Source organism: Pseudorasbora parva, chromosome 19 (genome assembly GCF_024679245.1).
Source record: "Pseudorasbora parva isolate DD20220531a chromosome 19, ASM2467924v1, whole genome shotgun sequence".
Taxonomy (NCBI): domain Eukaryota; kingdom Metazoa; phylum Chordata; class Actinopteri; order Cypriniformes; family Gobionidae; genus Pseudorasbora; species Pseudorasbora parva.
In genome coordinates, this window is record NC_090190.1 from 41,635,618 (window position 1) to 41,660,162 (window position 24,545).

The 24,545-nt window shown below is 40.9% G+C and overlaps 2 protein-coding genes across 4 annotated transcripts in view; both read right to left on the bottom strand.

Annotated features, from left to right (window-relative positions):
* Positions 1–24,545, bottom strand: part of LOC137047630 (patr class I histocompatibility antigen, B-2 alpha chain-like) — a 37,529-nt gene that overhangs the window by 7,606 nt on the left and 5,378 nt on the right. For 2 of the 3 annotated variants that reach the window (XM_067425435.1, XM_067425432.1), the window contains exons 1-3: positions 6,524–7,019; positions 6,173–6,440; positions 5,785–5,870 (exon numbers count right to left, since the gene is read on the bottom strand). In XM_067425435.1, coding sequence (XP_067281536.1) covers positions 5,785–5,870; positions 6,173–6,440; positions 6,524–6,863 — 694 coding nt within the window. In that variant the 5' untranslated portion in view covers positions 6,864–7,019. Of the gene's footprint in view, positions 1–5,784; positions 5,871–6,172; positions 6,441–6,523; positions 7,020–24,545 lie in introns of those variants that run through there. The other variant, XM_067425434.1, reaches the window with a different exon arrangement.
* Positions 14,015–16,377, bottom strand: LOC137048284 (uncharacterized). The gene is made up of 2 exons (XM_067426396.1): positions 15,718–16,377; positions 14,015–15,227 (listed from the first exon to the last, which is right to left on the bottom strand). Exons 1-2 carry the CDS (start codon positions 16,221–16,223, stop codon positions 14,402–14,404), a joined length of 1,332 nt encoding a protein of 443 aa, XP_067282497.1. The 5' UTR covers positions 16,224–16,377; the 3' UTR covers positions 14,015–14,401.

Genomic DNA, 24,545 nt, shown 5'->3' on the forward strand with positions numbered 1-24,545 from the left:
CGCGTGCACTAAACCTCTGTCAAAAACCCCCATGTTTCACAGAAGGGCTATTGTTCTTGGGATGGTACTCAATCTTCTTCCTCCAAACACATTTAGTGGAATTATGACCGGTCTCATCTGACCACATGACTTTCTCCCATGACTTCTCTGGATGGTCATTGGCAAACTTAAGACGGGCCTGGACATGTGCTGGTTTAAGCAGGGGAACCTTTTGTGCCATGCATGATTCTCACAGTGGACATGCAGCTACGATGACAATTTTAGACGCCTCCATGATTTCCAATTGGGAGAACTTGCAAAATAGCAGGGTGTTCAAATACTTATTTTCCACACTCTATATCAGCAAATAACTCTGCACAACTTTGGGAGTTACTCAAATTTCAAATGGCACCTATTTTGTGTTGATCAAGGCAGTAGTTTTGAAAAATATGATTAATTTATTCGCAGCTTGGTGATGCCCGTCGACGGCACACTTCGTTTCATAAGGATTACTCAGCACTCATCCTAGGTGTGTGTGGCATTCTTCTTTCAGACAAACACAGTCAGAGTTATATTAATAATGTCCTAGCTCTTCCATGTTTTATAATGGCAGTGATTGGCTGATTCTGTTTTGATGAAGTCCATAAAAGAGCATTTATCATCATAAAAGTGCATCTGTCACATCTGTCCATCAAAAAAGTGCATTTCTCATCTATCCATCATAAAAGTGCATCCGTCCACCATAAGTGCATCTATCCATCATAAATCAAAAACACATAAATATATATGTGTGTGTGCGCGCGCGTGTGTCTAGTTTAGATACTATTTTATGTTTTTGCAAGAAGTCTCTTATGCTCATCAAGCCTGCATTTATTTAATCAAAAATACAGAAAAAAGTAGTAGCCTAATATTGTGATATATTATGACATGATGTTCTTTTTACCTTTTTAGTAATCAAAAAATCTTGAAAAGAGTATCACAGCAGGTTATAAAAAATATTGCAGCACAACCGTTTCCAACATTGACATTAAATCATCATTTTAGAATGATTTCTGAAGGACCATGTGACTCTGAAGACTGGAGTAATGATGATAAATTCAGCTTTGATCACAGAAATAAATTAAAATTTAATTTAATTAACTTTTTATTAAATTAAAAGTATATTAAAAGAAAAAAACATTTTAATAATATTTCACAATATTGCTATTTTTTATCAAATAAATGCAGGCTTAATAAGCATACGAGACTTCTTTCATTATGATGCATAATTATCAAAAATGATAATATAATAAAGTCCTTTCACGTCACCATTTTGCCAGCCTACACGTCACATTATAGGCCTGTAGGTGCCGGTGGCACTTGAAACTATCAAAGAAGTTAATGAAGCCCGTCAAATAGTAAACGGTGTATCCATATACATAACCACAAGTTACACTTTACCATTAATGCGACTTTTGGCGCTCCATGGTTTTGTGCAGTTCTTTTTTGTTTGCCAGTTAACATCCTGTCAGGGATTATCCTGGATGCCAGCCGAACTTAGCCCCGCCCACAACATTTTTAGGTTGGGCGGTTCGGTCTGGCCTCGCTCCATAGATTTAGATTTAAATTTATGCATTTGGCAGACGCTTTTATCCAAAGCGACTTACATTGCATTGAAGGTACACATTTTTACATTATTATATTTTGCACCATATTATATTATATTTTATTACACGGCTCTGTGAAATACTTGATTCTGATTGGTCAATCGCGCATTCCAGCGGTGTGTTATTTCCAGATAACACCCGCTCATCCGGGTACTACGAGTTATCTTGACCGGTTCTACTTCTGTGCTTAACGCTGGCGCCATCTTGTGGCTTAAACAGCCGTGGGTTACAATGGAAGACTTCAAGGCGGGTTTCCTTTATAAAGTTTTAAATATGGATATTTTTCTGACACAAACGCATCGATTGGAATCAGACGGCTCTATTAACCCATCGGAGTCGTGTGGAGCACGTTATTTGACGGACAGCTGCATTTTTTATGGACTTCAGAAACAGCTCCAACTACTGCTGGGATTAACGTTAGCCTGGACTTTTTAATTATAACTCTGATTGTATTTGTCTGACAGAAGAATGTCATAAACACCTATAATGACTTGAGGGTGAGTAAATCATAGGCTTGGTTTCATTTTTGGCTGAACTAACCCTTTCAGCATTCATTCTCAACATTTAGCAGCAATAGATAAAGGCTTAAAGCAGGTTGGAACTGTTTTTCTTCGCGGAAGCTTTGTGTAAGAGCTAATAAAATATTTAATCTCAAGACAATATTTTGTGTGTAATTTATTTGAGACTAGTAGCCGTGTAATAAGCGGGATAATGTCCACCCAGCCGGTTGTTATCGCAGAATAAACCCCTTCAGAGAGACGCTCCGCTTCGCGGCGGGGTCCTGATCACTCTGGAGGGGTTTATTCTGCGATAACAACCGGCTGGGTGGACATTATCCCTAACATATTTTACACCATAGAGGAGTAATTATCCCTGAACAGAAACCTGTTCGGACCAATGAGATCATCAGGGCGGGCTTTAGACGATGATGGACAGATGATCAACAGTAACTGACCAATGAGATCATCAGGGCGGGCTTTAGACGATGATGGACAGATGATCAACAGAAACTGACCAATGAGATCATCAGGGCGGGCTTTAGACGATGATGGACAGATGATCAACAGTAACTGACCAATGAGATCATCAGGGCGGGCTTTAGACGATGATGGACAGATGATCAACAGTAACTGACCAATGAGATCATCAGGGCGGGCTTTAGCCGATGACGGACAGATGATCAACAGTAACTGACCAATGAGATCATCAGGGCGGGCTTTAGACGATGATGGACAGATGATCAACAGTAACGTAATCACGTCATCAAAGGGGCTTGGGTTATATTTGTTCTAATCCTAAACGGAGAGCTTGTCTGTATCTGCATTCATCTTCACTATTTATCTCAGAAATGATTATCTTGTTTGGTAAGTACTCTGTGTATCATTCAATTATGTTATTTTTTTTACAACACCGGCAAAGATCGTTTATTTCAGCACGCGTGCAGACAGGGTTGCCAAGTTTTTACAACAAAACCCGCCAACTACTAGCCCTAATAAAATAGCTTCTCAGGGGGTTCTCCAGGGAAAAAATGGTGTTCGGGGGGTAAAATGTGTTATTTCGACTTATAATACTTCTGTCCAATCAGAATGCTCTCTACAATCTAACGCCCCGCCCCCTACACTGCTGAAGCTTAAATCGTTCAGTTTTTACATCACATTTACTAATTTCTACACGGAGAAAGGCACATAGCACACTATATATGTGATAGGAAACGATTCAGTGTAAATATACTTTCATTTGAGGCGAATGAAGTCTCAGCGCACCGCACACACCAACGGCCCTGGTCTAAATTTAGACTACAGACATGAGAGCGCAGCGCGGATCATATGCGCGAGTCTAACGCACTTCAGTGGGCCTTTAAGTTAATGGCCAAACGTGTCATTACAAAAGTTCACAATGCTGCTGCAGGTGAAATATAACGTGGACAACACTGAATAAAAATATTTTTTGTCAGGTTAAATATTGATAATTTGTCACTCAAACCCCATTATCTAAACTTCTCTACTTTACCGTCTGACTCGCACATCCGTCATGTTTGTAATTTTTTAACGCTTTTTATCCGCGTTTGTAGTTCTAATCGAATCCTCATCCAACTCGCAATGGGTTGTGGGTAATATCAGCTGTTACTGTGCGTTCAAACCGCCGGCGGCGAGATCGGCAAGCTGGCCGGAAGTCATTCATTTTCAATGGGAGCCGGGCGGCGAGCTCCCGCGAGAGCGGCGCGGCGCATCTTGGACGATTTGGGCGTCGAGGAGAGTTGAAATCAGCTCAACTTTATGGTAATAAGCTATGACGCGGTTCGGCGGCAACCAGTCAGAATGTAGAAGTGCTCCGCTTGAGAGAAATCCAGAGAACGCAGGCCTGTAAACTTTGGTTCTGACCACATTAGTTCCCAAGCAATTTGTAGGAAAGGTTGATCATTGCTGTGCGGGTTTCCCGATCATTTATGACAAGATCATTCATAGTGATGTGTAATTTGTTAAGAAGTCGTGCAACACTATATTATAGGCGCCAGAACGCTCGTTGTTCAGCGGGTGTGCAATTAATTCTTACTTTCACATTTAAACGATTTCATGAAGTTAATTTATACCCTACTTGGGGTTAGTATATCCATCAACATGCTTGTTTGATTTGCGGCCTCTTTAAATACAGTTTAAAAAAAGCAACATTCGATCTACATCAGAGCGGCAGCACGTCCACAGAGCTTTTTTACAGCGTCGTTGTCAGGGCGGCAAGAGCGAATTTTGACGCTCTCGCCGGCGGCGGTGTGAACGCACGGTTAGAGTGCACATCGATCCATACTTCAGATTCGGACCGGAAATAGTAAACCATCCGGGAATCTTTGGAATACTCTTTTCAACATACTACGATTTGGGACATACTAATTCTATTTTCGAATACTATTTAGGATGGATAGTATTAGGGCTGTTTCGAATGCCATTTTTTGAGCTTCGAAGCTTAGGTGGCAATCAATATCGAATATTCGAAGCTTCGGTGGGTGGGGCTAAATATATAATAATAGTGTCGTTTGCATTTGTATCATCTTTCACGACTTCACGTTTCACTCTTCGGCATCGTAAATGTGTTGCGGCAGACCCAGTGGAGTGCTGTGTTGCATTTGGTGCAATATGATCAGGTGGCACACATTCTTTAAATATTAATAAACATTTAATAATCTTTTAAATAGAACAGTTTCCGGTACGCATTACACGGGCAGGTTTATGCTCCGAAAACGGACAGGGCACAAGTGATACAAAACACAGTGTAGTGTAGTCTGGCTCCATTATCTTCATTCATTTTCTGAAGCCTTCGCCTTCAACTACATTAACGGGCCTCATATCCATAGTGACAAACTCTACTATGGCATCTGTTATCTCTCTCTTTCTTTTCTCTGTTAACGGTTTTCGGAATTCCAGGATCTGCTGTGAAGGTTTGGGTTTTGTTGAGCATGTTGATGGCTGCGATACCTGTGGATGTACCTATAAACAAATTATTATTAGCCTGTGCTGCTGTATGTTTTTAAATAGTGTCGTATTTGCAATTAGCCTATTTATCATAGCAAATTAAGCGCATAAAAGCAGTTTTTTTTTTTTTTTTGCCACGTGCTACTTACAGAACTCAGGTGATTTTTCAAACTTGTGGTGCTGTTGTGGTAGGCCAGTTTCAAATCGCATATTTGACACACTACCTTTGTCTTGTCATCCTCACTTAATTTAAAGGTCTTGGGCATTTTGTACCTATTCGGTATGAGATTAAATAAATCACTACGTTCGCCAACGGGTGGTTCAAGCATGAGTGAGAATGAGTCCGCGACGGAAGTCACGTGTGAAAAAAAAAAGAATATTCGAATCTCAAAACTGAAAATCGAATGCCACCTCACCGAACGAATATTCTAGTACAGCCCTAGATAGTATGCCAATTGGGACGCAGGAATGAGCTAATTTTCCTTTTTGAAACTCTCCCTTTAAGGGGTTAATGAGGTCTTTACTACTTTTCTAAGGAGTGAAAGTGTCAGTTGCATAGCTGCCAAAGGAGGGAATAAAGCTTTCACACTTAATTTTAAAAAGACCTTCATTTGTGTTCAGAAGATGAATGAAGATCTTACAGGTTTGGTACAGCTCATTGCTACAATAATAAAGAGTAAATGAACACAGGTCACCAGCTGGCAGTGCAGAGTCCGGGCTGGCAGAGCAGTGTTGAATAGAATCAGGAAACCAGTGGTTGGAAAGCAAGGATCCAAATTGTCTGAGAAAGCAACAATAAACAAGAGAGCTAGAAGAGCGCAGATCTGGACAGCGGAAAGCAGACTGAGCAGAGAACAGAAGCAAACCAGGACCAGACTACACTAGATGTACATGGAGAGGACAATCAAACACACACTTGAAAGCAGCATGCACACACAATTAAAAGGAAATGTACAAAGGGCTTAAACCAGAGTCCTGACACTCAAATGATAACTTTTGTAATTCATCATCAGTATGTTATTAAGTAAGGAAAAATCACTAAGAGAGAATTAGAAACAATTAAATTATTTAATTAGAACGTACTGTTTTTTAGTGTTGTGAAATCCTGAGATCCAGTCAGCGCAGGTCTTCAGGAAATATTTGATGACCTGGTTTCGTCCAGTGTGAAGATCCCATTCCTCTTTGGTTCTTTTGGCTTTGGGGCTTTTATCAATCCACTGCTCAGCGTCAGAATTAAAGGATATAAGATCCTCTCCATCAAATCCATATTCATCAAAGACAGTCAGACTCACTGATCCATCAGGAAGTTTCTCCAGTTCACAGCCAATTATTCTCTGAAGAACATGAAGCTCTACAATCACAGAACAACACTCATGAGAAACGTACAGTAAATATAATGTGTGCTCATTAATAAGAGTAAAGCATGAATCTCACCAGAACACTGTGAGTCTGTGCAGTCTGACAGAGTCCTGATCTGATGAATGAACCAGTCTCTGGGATCAGGAGGATCTGGAGGAGCTTCAGTCCAGTCTTCAGCCCCAATCCAGACTCTTTCTTTATTACTGAAGTGTGAGATCCGTCTGTCGTCACACACACACACAGCACTGAACTCTGGGAATGTGCCTGCTCTAGTCAGGACTGTAAACTTGTAATAGAGGAAGTGTCTCTCTGAGGAACATACAAAACAAAACAAACAGCACTGAAAACAAACGCAACAGAAGCATACCATGTGTAATGTGACTCTTTCAAGTGGAGTCAGAAACATTGTGACCATGAGTTCTGCCAGAAAGACTCGGGAGAATAAATACTGTGACAATTATCCATTTATTAACAACCCAGCAAGCAATAAAGTACTTTGGCATAGGGCCCGCCCGTAGCTCGCAATCAGAGGGTCCGGACTCTGCATATCCTGCCTGAAGACGAAGGCAGAGGAACAGCCGACCCCCCCCCCCCCCCCCCCCCGTGAGGTATGGAAGGGACCCTCCTGGTGGTGGTGGTGGGGTGGAGTAGGGAAGGATTTGACTTAAAGGTGGTGGGGAGGATGGAGGTGAATTGGGACGTCAGCTTCTGCGAACTCAGACATGAGTAAGTACTGTTCTTTTATACCCAAGTATTATAATGTGATTGGATATATAAAAGTTGAAGTGACGTAACAATTAAGTCTTCCCAGCAGAACTTATGCTAAAGCTTTCATTTCTGAGCACAAAGTTAATTACTCTTAAACATACCCAGGTGCGTCACACAACCTGCTTTCTGGTATACCCCCTGGCTTGTGTCTTCTGATATAACAAAAAATGTTCTAAATAACAGATATAAGAGTACAATAATATCACCTTTGTCTTATCTTCTAAATATTTTAACATTTTGACGCAATGTTTTTCTCTATAATGTTGATATGGCTGCCACAGAAACCCTAATACATTACGTTATCATCCTGGAATGTGTAGAAAGTAGGGATGGGCATTTTCCCAAAATATTGTATTGGAATATTTGGGTTCATAAAAATCGAATATTCGAATATTCGTTCATTTAAATTAGGTATTTTGAGAAAATAAGAGAAATTTTTTTATCAACATGTCACCATTTCTGAACAAGCTAATGATTAGGCAATGTGCACAACACGCTTACATTATATATGGTTTTAAAACATTAAACAGTATGTGTAAAAAAAAAAAAAAAAGCCTTAAAGGGGGGGTGAAACACTCAGTTTCAGTCAGTGTCATGTCAATCTTGAGTACCTATAGAGTAGCATTGCATCCTGCATATCTCCGAAAAGTCTTTATATTTTTTATAATTATATAAGAAAGATGCGCTGTTCCGAGTCTTTCCGAAAAAAGCAGAGCGGGTGGGGGCGTGTCGTGTGAGCGGAGCTAAATAATGACGTGTGCTCGCTCAGGGTATACGTAGGGATCCTGAAGTTAATTTCAATACCTTTTTAAGACTTTTTAAAGACCTTCTCAAAATATTTTAAGACCTCATCGCAGGTTCATCAAGTTCTAATCGGCAACAAACCTTTAATAAACAGTTGTAGTCGAATGTAGACTTAAAATCTCTATCGTAGGCCAGTTTTGTATCGTTTATATTGCTTATCTATTTTACAACATATGGAGGGCGACAACATTACCTAACTGCGCATTTCGCAAAATACATGACGTCACCCTTAGACAGCGCTCGCCAGGGATGGAAATTAACTTTTATCAAAGTCTACCACTCAATGTTTTTACCAGCCACTTTTTTGTTTTTAACAAATTAATACTACAAGCTCTACAATACTTTTACAACAGCTCTACAACAGTTTATTTAATCTCAAGTCTCAATGAAATACTGACATTTTCACGATGATTTGTGGTCTTTTATGGCTTCCAGTTTTATGGTTTTTAGTCCCAAGAATGAAACTATTCGTTTTGGCATCTTTGAAGCGTGTTGACAACATACTGAGCAGAACATTGTCAGTAGGGATGCACCGAAATCAAAATTCTTGGCCGAAACAAAAAAAGAAGAAACCAAAGCCGAAAGCCGAAAAATAAAATTCAAACTAGAATGTTTAACTCGACCTCACTCATGTGTACATTAAATAATAATGTACAGGCCTACTGGCCTGCAGAAAGGTACAGAAATTGAATAAAGTAATCAAATGTAAAATAACTGCATATTTAACTGTTTAAATGAAAGATTAATCCTTATTAAACTTACAAAGCTATTCAATCAAGAGCATTGTTTAATGTCAAACTAAATATAAGGACATCACTCAGGCAGCAGTAAAGGCTACTGCGCCTTTAAGAGCTGAGGCAGGGATATGCTCGTCTGTCTCGACTGTGCACACTATACAGTCCTCTTAAGGCACATTCAGACTATGTCTGCTAGGATACTCATCAAGATCGACATGTTGACATACTTCTTGTGTGAGTTTGTCTGTTTAAGTGCAAGACTTGAAAGAGAACTCAATATTTGCGCGCTGTGAGACGCGTGCGCGCGCTCTCGGATGATGCACAGCGTCAGATCTTCTCTCAGCGCGCGCGCGTCTCACAGCGCAGAAAATGACTGGTTATATGCGCACATACGGCAGCACTCGCATCCATTGAACAAAGTTTACAAAGAGGTGAAACAGCTCGGTAGGTGAAGCGAGTTTACCCGCCACAACTCTAAATCAGCCGCATTTGGCTGGTGGCGGTACTAATTTCCATCCCTGGCGCGCGCGCTCCGAGCGGATCTCAGACTGAGCGCCCCGTTGTTTTTTAATACTTATGGGGATGAAAATAAATATATTCATAAATACTTTTTGGAGTCAAACTCTTTTGACAACGCTTGAACAAAATACTTTCAAAATTTAAGACTTTATAAAGCCGTGATAAGACTTTTTAATACTTTATAAGGGTCTTAATTTTCCCAAAATTGATTTATCACCTTTTAAGACTTTTCAAGACCCCGCGGATACCCTGTCGCTGCTGCTATGTTGAGTCGAGTGCGTCGTAAAGCTGTCATCCCTAACAGCGGGAAAAAAACTTTATTCAAAATAAAAATATGGCTTTTAATCAGATACAGCCATACATCTATGATCCGGAATCAGACCCAGAGGCTGCAGTTGAACAGGAGCAGCAGCAAAAACGACTAGAGCAGGACGTCTCTATGTGGTACAAGTTATACACTAACTATATAATATGCTGAGCGGCTTGTGTTATTTATTTATTGTGTTATGCATGAAACAGCATTTCACCCCCCCTTTAAGAACAAAAGCATTATAAGCTCAAGCAGCGCCAGCGGAAAAAAACCCACTAAGAAATCAGAGCGCCATGTTATATTGTGCAGAACGTACACGCACACACACACACACACACACACACACACACACACACACACACACACACGAGTCGAGTCGGTATAAGCTATGGTTGTCGTTGTCCTGTTTGTATTGTTTCTCATTTTCATGTTGAGAGAAACGATAAATCCAGCACTTTAAGAAAACTACAGACCGGTGTCCCTTCTGCCTTTCATTGCAAAGACACTTGAGCGAGTTGTGTTCAATCAACCTCCAGGATATCAACCAATCCGGCTTCAAAAGCGTCCACTCGACTGAGACTGCCTTGCTCTCGGTAACTGAGGCACTGAGACTGGCAAAAGCAGCTTCCAAATCCTCAGTGCTCATCCTGCTGGATCTGTCTGCTGCTTTTGACACAGTGAACCACCAGATCCTCCTGTCAACTCTTACGAAGATGGGCATCTCAGCAAACATCTTACCTCTCAGCACGTCCTACAGGGTGTCATGGAGAGAGGAAATGTCTATCATCTAGCTACTGGAGTTCCCTAGGGCTTAGTGCTTGGACCGCTTCCCTTCTCCATCTACATGCTATCATTAGGATCTTCCCTTCCGAGATCCTGACCTTCCATCCAGGATCTCGCACACACAAACAGTTTGACCCGGGCCCAAAACATTATAAAAGACCTACGGTGATGCATTGCTGACTAGGGCTGCACGATATTGGAAAAAAAAATATTGCAATGTAATTTCCCCCAACAATATATATTGCGATATTGAGAGGCATCAATCCAGGCTAAAGTCAATAATTACCATTCCATGATATTAATAATTTCACTAATAAGCAAGGTTCATTACAAAGGACAAAAAGAAATGTTGGAAAGTATGTGCAAACATGAAACTAAACCTCCAGTAGGTGGCAGCAGGTGACCGCTTTAATGAGTGAGTCACTGAGTCGTTCATTCAAACGATTCATTCAAACACTGAATCGTTAAGTAACACAATTGCGTTGTTGCAGTGAGTGAGACGCATTACGGTTCTGCTGTGAACGATTTTCACTGCTGAAATAGAACAAAAACACTAAATATTGCATCTAAAATGTAAGTGACTTTAAGTGAATGTTAATTAGTTGTTAATGGAACTGTCATATGAAATCAGTGTCATTTACAGTCGTGATGGTATTCAGGAAAACGCTCAAGTGATGTAATTTCTCCTCGAGAGGCTGCACGAGCGTGAACAGCGTGACCTTATTATCGTCAGTTCATTATATATTATCCACTATCGATCGCCACTTACACTAAATTAATGCACAAACATTCTTGCATTTTGGTGATTCGCTAGGTTGTTTTTGTTTTAATCGGGCTCTTGTCCGTCAGGCAAGTAAAATTCTCTTTCACTTGTCCCTTCAAAAAATCCACTTGTCCCGGACAAGCATTAATGTCGAGCCCTGCTTTGCATTCGTCGTAAAGAGTTGTGGTGCCGTTTTAAGTGATCAGGCAGATTGGTGGTGTTTTCTTGTTTTGTGGCAATAACTTTCAGACACTCCATGCAACTTTGTAGCTGAAATAGTCTCAAAAAGATGATTTCTGGTACGAAACCTTTTTGTTGTTGCGGCGGATCCTCTTCGTCGCGCATTTTTTGCAGTGAATGTTTGGCCGTGAGCGGTGAGCAGCGGCACAGCGAACCAATCACTATGCAGGCACGCGGAAGCTGCATGTCACTCCAGCAACAAACTTGTGTTTACTGTGTGCTACTGTTCTCTTAATACACCATGGGCTACTACCCTTCACATCGCATGCTCTGGCAATGTGACTATCGCTCACACGCACATCACGATGTAGATGTTAAAACAAAACATCGTTCAGCCCTACAGAGGTCTCAAACCACGGCACGAAAGCGCGGAGGCCTGCGAGCGTACTGTAGCGAGTAACCCCGTTTTATTATGTTCACAACCCAACTTGATATGCCGGGGATGGCCTGCCAGGCCTGAGCCCGAAACGATAGTGGTTGGAGCTGGTGCGGGTAATGCTGCGTTCACACCGCACGCGAATGACGCGATTCGCGCGAGTGATTTACATGTTAAGTCAATGCAGAGACGCGAATAGGCATTCTGCGGCGCGATTCGCGCGAATGGCGCGGCGCGGATCACGCGAATTGAGCGTTTTGAACGCGTGATTCGCGCGAATCGCGCGAATCACGCGAATCGCTCAAGTTGAAAAATCTGAACTTTGGCGGATATTCGCGCCGCGTTAACCAATCAGGAACTTGCTCCAGTAGTGACGTGTTTACAAGCGGCGGCAGAAATCTGAACAACAATGGAGGACAAGATTATCGTGGCTGTTTGTGGATACCCGGAGTTGTATGACACATCGTCATTTCATTATAGAAACAGGAATAAAAAGGATCTTGCTTGGAAGAAAGTGAGTGAGGAGGTCGGACAATCTGGTAAGTTGTAAAAAAACGTCCTTTACTCAATGTATATCTAGTGATATATATCAAGACTACTAGCTAGATAAAGCTGTCAAATTTGCAAATACTTTCCCGCTGAGCTGATTTGCTTTATTCAGATGAAGTGTGCAGAAAAAAGTGGAAGGGTCTGAGGGACACATATTTGAAGGAGAGGAGAAAGGACACTGAAAAGAGGAGTGGGTCAGCAGCAGGGTCAGGGAAAAAGTGGAAGTACTCTGCGGTCCTGTCTTTCCTCGACCCCTTCGTCTCCCCACGGGAGACAAGTGGAAATATGGAGAGGGGGGATGAGGAGAATCAGGCCGCAGGGTACGACCACCCCGAAAGCCAGGGCGAGACAGCAGCAGTAGGGTACTCAGAGACAGGTTTGTTGACAAGTAAAGCAACACAGCAGGGCATATTTTGTTGTATTTTATGATGAAAAGTCGAAAATCTTTTTTTCCTAACTCGTGTAACGTGCAATGTGTGTAATGTTGTAAATATATGTAATATTGTCATGACAGAGCCGACTGGCTCTTTTGACGGCAGTGAGGCTGGGTCCCCTCTGCCAGAACCTGCTGCTGCTTCTTCCCCTGCTGGCCCTTCAACATCTGCTGCTGTACCCATAGGTGTGTACAGGCAATAATGACCATGTTTAGATGCATATATCTACAGTAAGCACTCATAGTTTAATAATTTACTGGGGCTGCATAATTTTAGGAGAATCTCTTTGACAGATAAAATATATGGCATTAATATGTGCGATTATAAATATGCTTATATTCTAATGATGATAAGCATTCCTAGTTTAATTATTTTCTGCCTTTTCAATGTACAACCTGTTTCATCATTTGATACAGTGCCACCTAGAGGAAGAGCCCAGAGAAGGCGCAGAGAGCAGCCTTCAGAGGTGGAGCGGCAGCTCCTGGAAGCCCTCAGGACCCGTCCTGTGGCTCCAGCGCCGCCTCCACGCTCAGAGGATGAGCTCTTCCTCTTGAGTCTGGTCCCTTCCCTGCAGAGGTTACCGCCTCAGACGAAAGATTTTGTAAAATTTCAAATACATAAAATAATTTATGAAAGCAGCACAGTTCATCTTAATTTGGAACATTTGGAGCCCACAGTGTAATTTTATATAAAAAAAGAGGCAGTAATCTCTGCAGGGAATGAACCAGACTTTCTCTCCTTTCTCCTCTCCTTCACTTTGTCCCTCACTTTTCCCTCTTCCAAGCAAGATCCTTTTTATTCCTGCATGTAAATAGTTGTAAATGTTCTTTGTACATATATTTTTAAATTGTGTTTATTTTATCATTAAATTTCTATACATTGACCAAAGGTTTTGGTGTGTCTTTGTGCACAACATGGTAAATCATAATTTATAGTTTTTACATAAATATTATTATTATATTATTAACGCATATTAGTGCACCCATATTGTAAAGCGTTATGCAATTCTAATTACATCCTATTGCAAACACACAATAGTATAATAAAAATGCATTATTTGTTAATGGAAATGTTGTGGTGTAGTGTAATGAGAATGCAGCAACGAGACAGGTATTCTTTTCGGAGGCTGGCTCCATTTATATTGTAAAATGTAACAACACATGAACACATGCAGATGAACACATGCAGATGAACAACACATGCAGATGAACAACACATGAACACATGCAGATGAACAACACATGAACACATGCAGATGAACAACACATGAACACATGCAGATGAACAACACATGCAGATGAACAACACATGAACACATGCAGATGAACAACACATGAACACATGCAGATGAACAACACATGAACACATGCAATATTTACAAGAGAGGTTGAAAATATGTAATTTACAATATAGATTAATTAAAGAAATATGTACAGAACTAAGCAGCATTATGAGTATGTGTATCAACACATGCAGATGAACAACACATGCAGATGAACAAAACATGAACACACGCAGAAGAACATATGAACAACACGAGCAACACATGAACAACACGCAGATTAACACATGAACAACACGAACACATGAAGATGAACACAGAACTATTCATTCGGTTGCCACGCGACTGCTCCCTCAGCAGAAAAATGTGCCATGAAGCTTTCCCTGACTCAGATGGCCTCTCTGGCAGAATTGTTTGCGGCAACCCGACCGAGACTTTGGAGCGAGTCCTCCGAACCCTGCACCACCCCACTCACAGCAGGTGCCTCGGAGGATCGACGCATGAAATTGTGGAGGACACATGTCGCCTTCACACACCCCTCCACAACATCAGGGTGAACCTCTATGAGGCGATGATACATCCTCCACTGAGAGGACAGGATTCCAAAGGCGTTCTCCACCACCAGACGGGCTCTAGAGAGGCGGTAATTGAAAACCCGTTTCTCACGGGGAAGGGTGCGCCCAGGGAATGGCCTCATGAGGTTCATCCTGAGGGGAAATGCCTCATCTGCCACAAAGACATGGGGCTGGGGTCCTCTGTGGTCCGCTCCTGGGAGAGGATGGTCAGGTGGAAGATGAAGGGTGCCACCACGGAGTGCCTGGCCAAAGGCTGAGTTGGCCAGTGTTCCACCATCACTCGTCCGGCCATATCCCCCGACATCAACGATCCTGAAGCAGTATTTAGAATCCACAACTGCAAGGAGAACTAAAGAAAAAGTTCCCTTGTAGTTGTGGAACAGGGATCCGGTGTTGGGGGGGGCCTTGATCATCACATGCTTTCCGTCCAGTGCTCCACAGCAGTGCGGGAAGTTCCACCTCTCCTCAAAACCCTCCGCGATGGACCTCCATTCAGCCGTGGAAGGCACAGCCATAAACTCGTCCACCAAGCAGTCCCAGATTGCAGCCACCACATCTGGGACAACCTGGCAGACAGTGGAGACACCAACACGGAAGCTGCCAGCAATGGTCCTGAAAGAGTCTCCAGTGGCAAGATATCTGAAAGAAAGAAAATGAAAAAATAAATACAAAAATCACACATTGTTACAAATGCAAATTGCTATTCCATGTGAGCAAACACCAATGTATAATACAATACAATACTGTTTTGTTTTTTATAGTTTTTACAGTTAAACTAGCTTGATAAATGGCCATAATTTAGCATTTGCTCTGATTGCTACATTGCAGACACAACTATTATTCAATATTATATATATATATATATATATATATATATATATATATATATATATATATATATATATATATATATATATATATATATATATATATATATATATATATCAATTAATTCTATATTATAATATAGCATAATTTAAAACCCACTTTGACAGTTGTTTCAACATATTAAAATATAATTCAATTTCCCATTTTGATTAAACACATGAATAATAATCATAATAGTTAAACACCCATTTTGATAACTGTGTTACTTGTAATCACACAGAATATTAAATGATTTACTGACCGCAGACAGATGGACAGGCGCTCTGCAGGTGGAATGCAGCGCCTGTAGTTGGTATCCTGGAGGGAAATCCTCCCACCGACTCGGGACAACAGGTCATCAAACTGGGATCGGCTCAGTCGAAAGTACCGCTGAAAGCGGCCATCATCCAGGCGCAACTCTTGGAGAAGTTGATGGAATTCACCGAGCTGAGTGCGTCTCTGAAGGATCTGATGGACCCAGACACGGCGCCGAACGAGTGTACGCCGCTTTTCAGCCTTCCAAAGTAAATAAAGTGCAGCTACCCTCTCAACAAAATCGATGTCAGCCATTTCACGAGAAAATCGAGACACCACAGAGACACCAGAGCCAGCGGCAAATGTGTGAAGGACGGGCCGATGAAAGGCTGCTCTTGCCGGGGGTAATGAGCGCTTGGCGCCGCTGATCGCGTGGATCTCACAACTCCGAAAACGAAAGCTAAAATGTTCAAATAAGCACTTTTTGTAAAAAAAAAACACAGATTTGAGCATTAAACAACAATGTTATCGCCTGAAAAAGTCTTCAAACTACGTTTTGTCACACATTAACAGTAGTATTTTTTACAGAAAAGAAGTCAAGTGACCAGTCAAAATGACTAGCAGAAACCCCTCCCATGACGCGAATTCGCGTCTGTAGTGTAGTTTATGTCACACGCGAATGAAGCGAATTTGACGCGCGAATGAAGCGAATGGATTCAAAATGTTCACGCGTCCAACTTCGCGCGAATAGCGCGATTTATTCGCGTCATTCGCGTGCGGTGTGAACGCAGCATAAAGGTTGCAGTACTGGAGGGAACTCTGTAGCGCGGCAATTTTGTGTTTGTGACACACAGGGGGGGGGGGGGGGACATTTATAGCATGAGTGAAAGGGTATGCATACTGGGAAGTGGGCACATTTACTACAGAGAAAAAGCTCTTTTTGAGATTTATTTGAGTCGCCGTGATAGCAGCGTTTGTGTGAAGGCGAGCGCATTTGACAACGGGCTTGTTGGCTGCGAAGCTGAAGTCGGCAGTCACCTGGGTGCAGGGAACTGGGAGACTGGGAGGTAGAGATGGGGGTCCGGCCGAGGCGGGACCTGGCCATCTTCTCTTTCTCTGTGTAGCTAGGACGGCTTCGGAGGCTTGGGGTTCAACACAAGCTTGGGTCGAGGTCCCCGGCGTTCGGGCTGTCTGCTGCGGTTTGTAGAACGGGAACGTTGGTGCATTCTAGAAGTCGAGCGAGGCCGAGAAGATGACGGAGCCAGCTTAGCGGGCTGAGAGGACGGAGTCCTATCTTGACGGCCTGAAGATCTGTAGTGCTTGGGCAAAAAGAGTTTTTCATGGCCTGAGAGGCTTTTTGCTCTTAGGTAAAGCATTCCGCGAATCCAACCACCGATGGACCGAAGAGACCTGTAGCAGAGATCGGGGCATCCAGGAAGGAGGCTTTGTCCGCGTCCTTCATTTCGGTCAAGTTCAGCCAAAGGTGCCGTTCTAAGAACGTCAGGTTCACCATATTCTTCCCAATGGCTTGTGCGGTGGCCTTGTGCTGGCCCGCGGAGGCGAATGCTCGGCTGGCGAGAGCTGAAGTGGTGCGGCAGGGCTTGGAGGGGTGCTGCGCCCTGGCCTGCTATCCTCTGGAGGAAGGCAGGCAGAGGTGCGCGGCAACAGCCTCTTTGAGGGGGGGGCGGGGGGGGGGACTCGCATCCTTTTTTCTTTGCGACGTCGACAGTTGAGAGCGCTGGGGGAAAAGAGGACTTAGCGCGAGCAGAGTAGGGCGACTTCCATGACTTTGTTAGTTCATCATGTACTTCGGGAAAGAAAGGCACGGGCTTCTGAGGAGAAGAGGAGCGGCGGCTTTCGAGGAACCACTCGTCCAGTCTGCTGCGCGCTAGCTCTTAGGGCTGGGACCACTCGAGCCCGAGGTCTCCCACGGCCTTCGTGAGCATGCGGATAAGCTCCACGTCAATGCTGGTCTTGCAGCATGTGACGGTCTGCGTCGAAGCGGGGGGCTCCGAGACAGATTCTGACCACTCGCTGCCAGACGCGACTGTCGAGAGGCTGTCTTCTTCCTCTTCTGGCGATGGTCCACCGAAGGAAATGGAACAGGCCGCTGCAAAGGAGGGGCGCTGTTCATCCTGGTTGAAGGTGACTGGCGAGGGCGAGGCACGCGGGGAAGCATCCGGTGTGCAGTTGATCGGTCTCTCAGGTGGCCTCTGGTCACGACTAGGCATGTGCCGATATCAATTTTTCATGCTGCGATTAATTGATGACGTTTTATCACGATATACGATATTATCACGATATTTAAATAAGTTGCAAAAAAAGTGTTGCTATAGCATAACAGCTTTAAGAACTATTTTTGTAAGAAAAAAAATAACTGAATGTTTAAATACAATAATGCACCAAAATATATACAGCTCTGGAAAAAAAATTAAGAGACCCCTCATTGAGAAATCAATGTTAAGTGGTCTCTTGATTTTTTTCAGAGCTGTAAAAGTAAAATTTTCAAACAGATTAAAGTGCAAAAGAATTAGGCTATAAAGAACAACAGGTAGGCTTACACATTACAATAAGGTCTCATTAGTTAATGCATTAACTAAGATTGAGCAATAGCTACATTTGGTACAGAAAGTATAATGTTTTTGTTAATGTTAGTTAAGAAATATTGATCATTGTTAGTTTTATCTTAGGTCCATTAAAAGTTATTTTGATTTTGATTTTAATGTTATTAAAAAGTAACTAAGAAATTAACATAGAATGATTAATTCTTTATAAGTATTTTTCATTGTCAGTTTGGTAATAATGAATTAACATGTTAACTAATGAAGTCGTATCTCAAAGTTATACTGAACAATAACAAATAATCAGAACAGTTCTAATTATTAGGGTTGTAGTCCAGATTAAAACATAACAAATGTTTAAGTTTGAAAATAAATAGCCTATTAATTCTTTAAGTATTAAGTATTTGGTGCTGTGATGAACAACATTGAGATTACAAAAACGAATGGCTGTTTTAAAAACTACATGGGTTTTTTGTTTGTTTGCGGGTTTCCGGGGTAACCGGCTGCATTCTGCAGTTCATCAGCGCCCTCTGCTGTCACTGAGCGGCACTTCAGCAGCGCGTCTCCTTCACCGGTTCAGTCATGTGCAAACGCACGTTGGGCTTGTTTATATCTGAGGGCGTATGGCAAGCCGAATGGGTCAGAATTACGCTATAGATGAATCGCGTTTACAGTCAAACGCCGTAAAACACGGCGTTTAAAACAGTATTTGCGCCGCAAAATACGCCGTTGTGATTACAAACGCCGTAAAAAACGCGCAAAAAACATCAAGGACGCCGTATTTTGCGGCGTTTTAGTGTGCCTGAAAAGCGCCGCTTTTTACGCCGTTCAGCTTGCCATATGACGGCGAAAAAAACGCCGCTTTGGTTGCACAGAGCGCGCGTTATTTACGGCGTTTTGCTTGTAGTATAATGAGCCACACCCAGCGATTTTCACAGCCAGTCATTTTAAACTGTTCTCACCCAATCCATGATGAACTAAGTCAGACCAGACAAGTTCAGCACGGATCATTTTACCCAAAGGAGTGCCTTTGATAGGGTATTTTCATCTAAAATAGCTTATAACTCTTTGGATATTTTCATATTTACTAACATTAAACATATTAAAAGATCACAACTCCTTATCATATAGCCTACTTTAATGTAACTTTTGCTAAGATTTCATATTCAGCAATTATCCTACCCCCTAGGCCTTCAACTTGTTACACACTTTCACGTTAGAATAGCCTAAATAACTGGATGTTATGTTTCTAAAACGAGAAATCGTCACTAATATAAAAGAACCCGTCCCAGATAGTGTTTACAAGCGGTGCAGCAGTCGATGTGTCTGACTCCATAGCGACCGAAATGATCGCCGGTTCGTGCCCCGCTCTTTACAGGTCTGGTTTGAAAGAGTTTAGCCCATTTGCTAAATAAGATATAGGCTATTTTAGTTGACCCTCACTCTAGAAATAATCCTTTAAAATGAATGAAATTCGTTTTGGCTTCATAACCTAGGCTATACTATATATTAATGGGCTATATCATATTTAGCCCACATGTTAAATATAGACTACTTTAGTTGACTCTCACTCTAGAACTAATCCTTTCAAATGAATGATATTCAGAACAGAACAAGAATGGTATATATATAAATAATATATATATTTATATTTATAATATATATATTTATATATATTTATATTTCTGCTTTAAACAAATTCGTTTTGGCTTCATAACCTAGCTATATATAGCTAGGTTATGAAGCCAAAACGAATTTGTTCAAAGCAGAAATGAAACAGAAACTCGAGTTATAATCTACCTCTCTCATTTGTCACAAATCCAAAGTTTCCATATTCAAGATGTAATGTTAAATTATATTTATTATTTACAAGCTTTGTAGACTTCGTGTTCCAATACCTGACGCGCAAAAAGCTTGGGATAACAGCACAGTGAGATTGTACACATGGACTATTTCAAATTGTAGCCTAAAACTTTGTAAGTTGACCGTAGCCTATTTTATTTTGACAACGAACAGGCATTTCTTAAATATCTGCATTGGCGGAACAAATTTTCATCTAGATCCGGTTTTAAGGCCTTGGAAAATGGCTAGGCCAGCTGTTTGCAATTTCTAAAAAAAAAAGAAAAAAAAAAAGAAAAGAAAAAATGTGTCAGGTTTGTTGTAAGCTGCTTATCCTTCCGGAATAGTGTTCCGACTGTTTACTTTCATGTTTTATTCATATAGCTCTATAAAAAACATTATTAGCCTGCATTTCGTTATATCCAAAATATTTTTTATAATATGTTGAGTTGAGGATTAATATTTTGCCCTTTCAATCGCCCCTTTTAAAGTAAAACGGACGACTTGAAAATATTAAAAATTGTTTACTTACATTCATGTTTTTTTAATATTCCATTGATTATCAAGTAAAATAATATTACATTTCGTTATATCCAAAATATTTTTGTAATATGAGGACTAAAATATTTTGCCCTTTTAAGCGTCCCTTTATAGCTAAACGACTTGACAATAGTCCATGGTTTGTCGGTATAGGCCTATAGGCTATATATAGCCCAGTGGTTTTCAAACTTTTTTTAAAGCGACCTTTTTTTTGTTTTTGTTTTTGCGACCCATATATAAGCTTACAACCATTTACATTCAAATTAGTCACGCCAAGCATAACAATACTTCTCCATTAAACCACTAGATAGCACAAATATTCAGCTCAGCACTTTTCCACACAACTGCTTTTGATCCTTGATGCGTTCGCAACGCAAAGTTGATTCTGCACTAATTTGATAGCTAGGCATATCTATAGAACGCTAATTAAAAGGTTAACTGTTAATCAACAAGACTTTTGAAAGAGAGAGAAAAACAGTAAGTCACGTAGGCTATAAGTCGCATTTGATTGCATTCATAATAATACCATAGGCTAAATAAAGCGAAATATTGTAGGCTACTATAAGCATAGGTTATTTTAGTTCCCCTCACTCCACAGCAAATCCTTCAAATGTAACGGCATTCAGGACAGAAGGCTATAACTATATAAAGTCAAAACGAAATAATTTAATGAGGAACTGAAAGTAACCAGCATTAGACTCACGCAGCCTAACTCCCTCATTCGAGTCCAAATGTTTCCATATTGGCGATACATTTAGATGCTAAACCATTATTTATTATAGGCTTTGGCTACTTAACTCGCGTCCCAATATTGATGGGAAAAAATCATCCTCTTCACATGCGCAAAAATGTGCTTGAGAAGTGCACTCCCGCGGGACTCGCGGAACCCAACGCATATAGAGTGCGGCGCGGGACTAGATTTGATGGCTGAGTGCGGGCAGTAGCTGCTCGTGTGTGTGTGTGTGGATTTCGGGAGAATAAAACTATTTGCATGACCACAGCAAAATAAAAAAATCTAAAAATTAAATGTTATAAAATCAAAACAAATTACAGTTGGAGGTATAACACGTTTTTGCCACGTTGTGCAATATAACCAATATTGGTTAAACAAAGCCGATACAACAAATGTTTATTTCTAGAACGCAATGGCCAAGCAGATTCATTTAAGAGAAAAATCCCATCACCGCTCAAGAGTTTTTGTGCAGTGTATGCTGACAAATCATTTGATTATAACAAAGAAAGTTTAGCCATTATGAAAAATAAAAAAAAAGATTCATTGTGCAGTCATTTTTATTAATAAAAATGACTGCACAATGAATCTTTTTATTTTTTTATTTTATCAAAAGATAACAGAGCTTTGTGAGATCGCGTTGAACTGAGATGAGCTTTTTTGGAATTATGAGCGCACTTTGCGCGTATTCTGCCACGCCAAACCACGCAGAATTTTTTTTTTTATACTTGTATGCGGCCAGGAGCGGGACAAAACATGCATGTTGCGAGCGGGTCTCTGCTTGGAAACACCTCAGGAGCAGTGCTCACGCTGAATGGCACGAGGTGTTGGCTACTACTGGCTATTTAAACTAAGCTGTGTAACTTTTTATATATTAGGTTGGCTATTTTATTTTAATAATGAACTGACTGCGATGTCAAGTTTGCAATGCCATCACAGTTCGCATGTTGTGTGCGCGTGATCGAGGCGCCCGTGCGTAAGAGCAGAGGAAACAAATAAAATCTGTAATAGTCATACAGAAGAGAAGGACATTATTTAAAATAGCAAAAGTGTTTACTTGCATTGTGCTATAAAATAGCCTAAAGAAAACAAGATTTGCTTTCTGTCTTCTGGGTTTCCGTTCCGTGAACTTGTCTGGGGGAGTGTCGCGCCTCACGATAATGAACCAGTCACACATTTATTTTCCTTTTTTTTTTTTGTTAATCTGTTAATTATTTAAGTCAATATATATTTCATGTATTGATTTATTTTATATAGACCTTCTTGTTTCAGTTTCTTTCATTAATTTTGATAATTATTTTAAGTGAAATGAATTTTGCGTAGGCCAATAGATATAGCCTAACTCTTATGAATTTATCCCGTTTTTTTCTCCGCTCAGAAGCGCTGCAGGTGCGTATGATGAATCCTTATTAGGGGCCAAGCCCCCGAAGGGGCTGTAGCCCCTATTGGAATTGTTAGTATACTTTATTATTATTATTATTATTATTATTATTATTATTCTTTTTCTTCCCACTGGGTTCCTATGGCAGCCCTATGAACCGTAAGTAGGAAAATGATGAAATTTGGCACACTTGTAGTGATGCTTATGAAAAGTAATTGCTCCAAATTTGGAGTCTCTACAACCAACTCTATAGCGCCACCACCAGTCCAAATATTCAACATTTAAACTGTTATAACTTTTGAACCCTTTGATACAGAGAAATGAAACTTAGTACACCTGATTTCTCTCCTCATGTTGATCACATTCATTATCTTACATTAAGGCTCCTCCCATTACAGTAACGGTCATTTTGAAAAGTACAGTATTCCGTTTTTTTGCTACTCCTTCTTCAAAGTTTGTCCGATTTTGTTCAAATTTGAGAAAAATAATCTTTGGACTGAGCTGCACAGACATGACTTAACAGATTTTTTTTATTCTTCTTTGTTCAAAAGTTATGATGTCATGAACTCAATGAGGTTGCCCCAAATTTGGTTCTGAGGCTGTATCTCGGCCAAACTTTGATCAATCAAAACGAAAATTGGTACACTTCATCACACCCATGATCTGAGGGTACATGCCAAAGTTGGGAACAGCGCCACCTAGGGGTCATAAGATATGAAAAAAGGCTATTTTTAACTATAACTTCTGAACGCTTTGTCAGAAAATCATATAATTGATATCTATGGATTCCGCGTGACATGCCGAATCTGGTGATACCGGATATGTTAGGATCGGATGAACCACGTGACCGCAATTTTGAATTTTGTCATAAAATGTGATATCTTTTGAAATATTTTACATATCTGCACAAAATTTGGTATGCGTGACCGTCAGCATGTCCCGAACCTACCTGAGAAGTTTCAGAATATTGCCACCTAGTGTTCCAGAGATATAGGAATTTTTGCTAAAACATTTATAACTTTTGAAAACTTTGTCCAAATTTGGTGTAATTTATGTCATCTTGTTCCCTGGCTTATGCAGATTCCGACGATGTCTCATTTGTCATTTTCCAAAAATGTTATTGTCCGCAATATTGAAACAAGTGAAAAACAGTTTTTTTGCTACTCCTCTTTCAAATTTTGTCAAATTTTGTCCAAACTTGGCTGAGATGATCGCTGGACTGAGCCGCACAGAAATGACTGAACAGATTTTTGATATTTGCTACCGTTCCTGAGATATTTGTCACTGAAGTTGACCCTTGCTGTGTTTTTGTTTGTATGCTAGTTAGCTTAGCATGCTAATTGGTTATTTGCAAAATGTGCTTCTGTTCCAGACGTTGAGTCATTCTGAGATTGATCTAAATGGAATTTTTTTAAAATATTAAATGCTGTCCATTTATTTGAAAAAAATCTTCATTTTGAGTTGGCTCTCATTAGAGCTATGGAACTTCAGCAGGTGTTTGAACACAAGCCCGCCCAGTGGCGCAACAAGATAAGCAACGGACACCACGCCCAGAGGTTATGGGTTCGAGTCCCGTGGGGGACAGCCTTATAAAGGTGGCTCTGCATTCGGCGAAAGCCCCTTCTGGGGCTTGGCCCCGTACAACTGCTTGCAGTTCTTGTTATTATTATTCTTTTTCTTCCCACTGGGTTCCTATGGCAGCCCTATGAACCGTAAGTAGGAAAATGATGAAATTTGGCACACTTATAGTGATGCTTATGAAAAGTAATTGGTCCAAATTTGGA

Bases quoted from the DNA above. Each gene is read 5' to 3' on its own strand.
- LOC137048284 (XM_067426396.1), bottom strand. From the start codon at position 16,223: ATGCTCAAATCTGTGTTTTTTTTTTACAAAAAGTGCTTATTTGAACAT. The intron at 15,228-15,717 runs GTCAGTAAATCA...TCTTTCTTTCAG, and splicing joins CGCCTGTCCATCTGTCTGCG to ATATCTTGCCACTGGAGACT.